Source organism: Hevea brasiliensis, chromosome 11 (assembly GCF_030052815.1).
Source record: "Hevea brasiliensis isolate MT/VB/25A 57/8 chromosome 11, ASM3005281v1, whole genome shotgun sequence".
Taxonomy (NCBI): Eukaryota; Viridiplantae; Streptophyta; class Magnoliopsida; order Malpighiales; family Euphorbiaceae; genus Hevea; species Hevea brasiliensis.
The window spans coordinates 3,044,771-3,051,159 of NC_079503.1; the positions used below are offsets into that span (position 1 = coordinate 3,044,771).

The 6,389-nt window shown below is 29.3% G+C and overlaps 1 protein-coding gene across 1 annotated transcript; it reads right to left on the reverse strand.

The window, feature by feature from the left end:
* Positions 1 to 583: 583 nt before the first annotated feature.
* LOC110661074 (transcription factor bHLH68) lies at positions 584 to 4,074 on the reverse strand. Its single transcript, XM_021819602.2, has 9 exons — positions 3,530 to 4,074; positions 2,911 to 3,232; positions 2,542 to 2,616; positions 2,251 to 2,316; positions 1,897 to 1,962; positions 1,659 to 1,721; positions 1,438 to 1,482; positions 1,149 to 1,196; positions 584 to 986 (listed from the first exon to the last, which is right to left on the reverse strand). The coding sequence occupies exons 1-9, from the start codon at positions 3,781 to 3,783 to the stop codon at positions 852 to 854; spliced, it is 1,074 nt and encodes a 357-aa protein (XP_021675294.1). The 5' UTR covers positions 3,784 to 4,074; the 3' UTR covers positions 584 to 851.
* Positions 4,075 to 6,389: the final 2,315 nt, after the last annotated feature.

Here is a 6,389-nt window from a genome sequence, read left to right on the forward strand (position 1 = left end):
GCAATAAACTTAGTTTTCTTGATGTTAGAGATAAGCTAAGAGAATTAAGAGGATTTTTAAAATCAATTAGAGCTTTAATTAGGTTTTTGTCAGGTTTAAAATACCGTGAAAACAGGGTTTGATTTGATGAATATCAACTTTGAAATACTTGAGAAAGGTTTCAAAGAATTAAGAATTGATTTCTCTTAAAATTGCAATTCTCATGTGTATGGCTAAATTGGGGATAAGCCACATGTAAACAATATTGAAAACTCTATCTTTAGAATCATTTTAATTTTCATTGAAGTTAGATTTAATTCCTCTCAATTTCATAATTAGTGATTTTAAATTTGAATTTTAGTCATCTAGTTTAATTAGTTTAATTATTTGTTTGATTTGGCTTAAATTCCTTAAATACCAATTTTAATTTTAAATTTCATTATCAATATCTTTAAGTTTTAGCATTCTAATTAGCTTATTCCTTTATTTCCAATTTAAGTATAATTCTCTGTGGAAACGATATTTTTAAATTTATACTACTGTGACCCGTGCACTTGCAGAAGCTATTTCACAGTAACATTATTAATCATGAACTGCATGCATATACATGAAAAGAAACATATTAATTACTAGCAGCTGCTAAATTAAGCAATAACATAGGTAAGTTTAATCTTAAATTAGGGGGAGAGGGAGAGAGAGAGAGAGGGATAGTATTAATTTTGGACTCGCAAAGTCCAAGCAAAAGCACACATATGGCTGCATTGTATAGCATCATGAGCAATCAGCCTTAGAATTTAGCAGAGTGACTGCTCATGATGTTATATCGTTTGATGAAGCTCTTTGTGTGCTACCATTCACCGTAATATTCCTTTCTATCGGAAACCCCCTCCGAGGGCTGGAGCCCAATAGTCCGCTCCATTATCGCTTCCCACCTGCAAAGTGCACGACACAGGAACCAGACACAACCCTCTACTCCTCAAGTCCTTCTTGGGTTCTTCATTGTAGTCCTATAGTGGAGGGAAAGACAATTATCAATTAGATTTCATTTGCTGAAGTAGTAGTAATTAATTAAACAAAGAAGTAATAATTAGATAGTAATTAAAGAGAGAAGTTCAAAAAGAAGAAGAAAGAAAGAAATGATGGTTTTTTTATATTTAGACAAGAAGTACCTGCTGCTCAGAAGCTCCTTTCCTCTTTACACAGTTATCATTCAACAACTAGTCAAAGAAACAACAATAAAAAAGTTAGGAATTTCACTTTGTTAAATTTCAACAATTTGAAATTCAAACTAAGACAGTCTTCAATCATCAATAAAGCTGAAAACATTCATCCTTTTAGGTTAAAAAAATCACAGTAATTAAGCTCCTAATTTATACAGAGATTTTTTTTTTATTTTCAAATTCAAGTTCCCCAAACCCCTTTAAGGAGGTAATTTAACAGATCCAATAAAGCACATACCTGACCTGGGTCCTCAGGAAATATACAATTCCTTTCTCCTTGAACCTACCAAGAAATTACATTAATAATCATTAAATCAATTAATGCCAAAATAATTCACAAATATTCTCATGCACATGCAAACACATATCCACATGCACATGAGAGAGTGTTTCTGTTTTGGGAATTGAGAAACAATGGATTTTATATGAATAAGACTAAATAGAAAGAGAATTCCTTACAGATTGTTGCTGCTGCTGCCTCATATTTGAGGATCCATTGCCCAAGTACGGTAAGCTGAGAGCCTACATTTATGGGGGATAAGTCACAAGAGAGAGAATATATATATATATATATATATATATTAGGACTTCAATAACTAAAGGAATGTTAATAGAACATAGTGCAATGAAACTTTTAACAGTGAGCCATCACTGATACATGGTTGTTAGCAAAAATAAAGGAAGAAAGAAACATTACCTCAATTTGGCTCTGAAGGAATCTGATGTACCCTATAGCTTCTAACAAGACAGAGGCTGTGTCAGTCTGCAAAAGAGAAAAATACCACACCGCATACATCCAAAGTCATATTTTCTTGTCTTCTTTATAGCTTAAAGGGAAACCCTAGTTTCCAAAATATAAAATTAAAAGAAATTCAAGAAAAAAAAAAACAAAGGTGTAAGCTTTGTGGAAAAATGCTCTTTTTATGGGTATCCTCATAAAGAGTTATTGTTGTTCTATTCCATTTTTGCTCTCAAGATCTAGTGTTTTTTTTTTTAATTTTACAAAGGTTTTGTTAACCAAATTTATTAAAATGGTTTAAAGCCTAATTACCTTTCCAAATGGAGACACTAGCTGGTGAAGGGCAGTGATTCTGTCACCTAATTTCTCTTTCCTCACCTGGAGAAAGCAAAAATAACAACATTTTAGCTTCAAGATTTTATCCCTTGTTTGAATTTATGGACAAAATCAAAGTGTAAAAGAATCGGCATGCTTCAAGAAATAGACAATAGAGAAAGACAACGGTCACCACCCCGAGTGTACGTTTGTGAGTGTCTGTGCATGTTGTGTATGTAGTGGAGAAGCGTATATTTTGTGGCGAAAGAGGATTCAGCGTAATTTTACCTTAAAGGTAGATTGGGTTGAAGAAGGTTGAACCCTAGCTTTCTTTAGTGCCCCACCAGTTGCAGTGCTGTTGCACTACAATAAAAGGAAGAAAGGAGAAGTAAGTATTCTGATTGGCCATCTGTGATAAGGATGATTAGCTGAAACCCAATCAGGATCTAGCAAAAGACATAAACCTAAACTAATAACTATCCTTTAGTTCACATTTCAAGATCAGAACTGTATCCATTTTTTGAATAATTATCAAATATTTTGGCAATATAATTGTGGAATATGTAAATGGTATTGAAAGAATAAAAAATACAGTATCCAGAAGAGAAAGTTAATTATATGGGAAAAATATTCTGTTTTCTTTCTCACTTGTCTTACCTCAGAGGATCGATCTGGTGGTGGATGCCTGCCATCTCCTTTGTTGGTAGAAAAATCTAACATGTTACTACTGAAACTTGTAACACAGGACTTGGGGGAAGAAGCAGGAGGAATTATCTGAGACCAACTAGGTTTTGCTGCCTGGAAATCTTCATTTGCATGTCCATAGACATAGCTGCTTGCAGAGTTTTCTTGCTTCACATCCACAATAGCTGGGGCACTTGAAGCTTGATGATGTAACATTTGCTCCTCCCAATTCTCCAACTTTTTGGCTTGAAAATGGTTTATGTTTCCCTTATTATCTTCGTCCACCAATCCACCCCTAAGAGAAATCATATCAAAAACCCGAGCAAATATCAATATGCTGCATTAGAACCCCATTGCATAGAAAGCTTCAAAGATCTATACAAAAAGAGGATGGCAAAGTGCATGTATGAAATGAAGCATGTTTAGGAGACAAGTAATTGAATACGAGTTGTTAAATTTCTATATGGATAGAGAGGCATGGATACACAAGAAGTGTTCGAAATCTATATAAAAAATTTATTTAAAAGAAAAAGAAGAAAAAGAAAAAACCCACATGCACCCAATAGAAAGAACAGGAAAGAGAGATATTTACATGAGGAGTTGGCTCCACGATTCTGGAAGTTGATCTGGGTTATCATGCCAAGAAGGAATAGTAAGTGAAGATGATGAAGAAGAGGAGGAAGAAGAAGAAGAGTGTGTGTACTGAGGGAAAAGACTAGGAGGGGGCAGAAAGGGAGAGGTTTGCTGGTGAGTTGGAGGCCTCATGTTATTGATGTTCCACCAGTTGGGGTTCCCGGCCATTATTTGCTGCAACGGTGGTGAGCTCTGCAAAACACCTCTATTCATTGCTTCCTGAAGAAAATCGTTTCACTTTCAATATCTGTTGATGAATTCACTCTTGCCCTTTTTCCTTTTCCTTTTCCTTTTCTTGAAGCTCCCAAACAGGGCCTTTGTAGAAAGTTTGAGGGGACTCGCTATTTTAGGATTAAGTAGAGGAAATTCAAGTCCTGTTGTTGTGAGAATTTAAATCATGGAGGTTTGAGAACCTCTCTCTCTCTCTCTCCTTTTTTTTCTTTATCGCTTTGCTTTTTTTCCCTTCTCTTTCTTTTGTGTTTTTCTTTTTCTTTCCTGCTTTTCTCTGCTTTTGCTTTATCTCAAAGTGGGACAGGAAAAGGTAGTAGCTATTCTCAATAATTAAAAAATCCCAAAAACAAAAGAGGAGAGATTTCATTTCAATAACAGTGAGTGGACAATTTTGCTATGTTCTGTATCCATGTGTCTATTCTCTATTGACCCTATTTATTCTTAGACTTAGTTATTATAAATTTTAAAAATATAAATATATAAAATTTATATATTTAAGATATATCTTAAATTTATATTGTATTAAATAAAATTTATGTATTAATTTTCTTTTAAATAATAGTTTAATTATGTATTAACTCTTTATTTAATATGCGGTGAAAAAGTAAAATTTATTAATTTTAAGAATAATTTAATAAAATAAGTTATTTAATTTTTAACAAAATAATATAAATGAAGGATATATAAAAAAAAATTTATTATTTTAATTATATTAATTATATTTTTTAATATATATAAAAAATTAAAATAAATTTATTTTTATGAGGCGGAAGAAAAAATAATATTTGATTTTGAGCTATCGATCCAATTTGGCCTTTTATTGGAATATGCATATCCTCATAATTATCCGCAATAATGCATTTTCTTTATATATATATAAAATTGGGGATGATGGAGTGAGACCCATTAAAAATGTTGAGAAATTCTCTCAGCCTGTAAAGGTCCCCAATGAATATATAAGAGAGGGTCACTGCCAGTGGGAATTTTTAGGTGATGAAAATGCTCTGAATAATTAGTATGATATTTATGATAGAATTTATCATTAAATTTGTCTCATATGCTTTAAAAATTTACCTATGTTGTGGGGTTCATACACCAACCTCAATCTCATACTCATTTATCAAATCAACTTATATATACCACTGTTTTTGTTATATATTTTGGATGTGGGGTTTATTATCCCACATGAAGTTTGGGCACAAAAAGATCATTAATAAATAATTTATGGATTAATAATGATAAAAATATATCTATCTATATTTTTAAATTAATAATATTTTTTCCATAAAATTAAATTATTTCATGCAATAAATACTAGATATATTTTGATTATTGGTTATAATGAGATTTATATAAAACTCACCATAATTAATAGTTATAACATAAACATTATAATATTCCTAAATTTCTCCATAGTTGAATTTGATTCCAAAATTTTCTTTTACTTGTTCTTGCTCATGGAAGGATGAACTAAAATAGTATAATCAATTTAAGTTAAGGATCCTGAGTTTTCCTTCTTTTTTTTTTTAATTTAAGAGTTATTAGGGTAATTTAGAAACAGGATTAATGGTTAATCATATATTATAATACTTATTAGACATGATGACATAATATTGCTATTAAGTTTACCGATTGATTTTGATGGTAAAGTAAAATTAAATCGAGTGTCAAAAGTTAAAAAAAATGGAATATAATTGTAAAAATAAGTAAAAGATTGGAGTTTTTTGTATAGATATTATTTTCAAATATTTTATAAGAAGGAACAATATGTTGATTTGGAATTATTTGACCAATTTCACTAAATAAATATGATCACTCTAAAGATTATATAATGATTGTGATAAAGATAAGATGTCGAGACATTAAAACAATTTAAAAATTGTACGAAAGAAATGTTATACAATATTTTAAGATATTTTATTTATTTTGTAAAATTAAATAATAAATATTAATATTGATATTATTAATTTTAAATATTAAATTATTATTTTATTATTAAATAATATTTTTATAAAAAAAAAAAACCGAGTGAGGTGTACTGCAAAACCTCACAAATTTTAAGAATTTTAATTATATTTATTATAATTTAAAATTATGTTATATATAATATTCCATTCCATATAATTCACATGCTAAAAATTAACAGCCGCATACAAAAAATGAGATGATTTAAAAGTTGGATTAAATCATCTATTCCTATTCTTTTTTTTTTTTTTTCTTTTTATTGTATTTCATAATTAAAATTGATAATTTCATTTGTAGATTTTTTTTATTAACTTTAATATTTAATATAAATGAACCCAAAATTTTGTGAAAATTTTTATTAACTTATAATGACTTATACTTTATTTTGATAATTATATTCATGTGTAAATTGTGAATTTACAAGGTCGTTACTTTATAGTTGAATAGTGAACTAATAAAATTTAAAGTTAGTAGAATTAAAAAATTAACATAATGAGTAAAAATAAAATTATTGATACATATTTTAAGAAAAGAAATTCTTAAAATTTATAAACTATTTTTTTAATTTTAATTGAAAATGATCATTATTTTTTTTATAAGAGAAAATAAAATTATAAAATTTT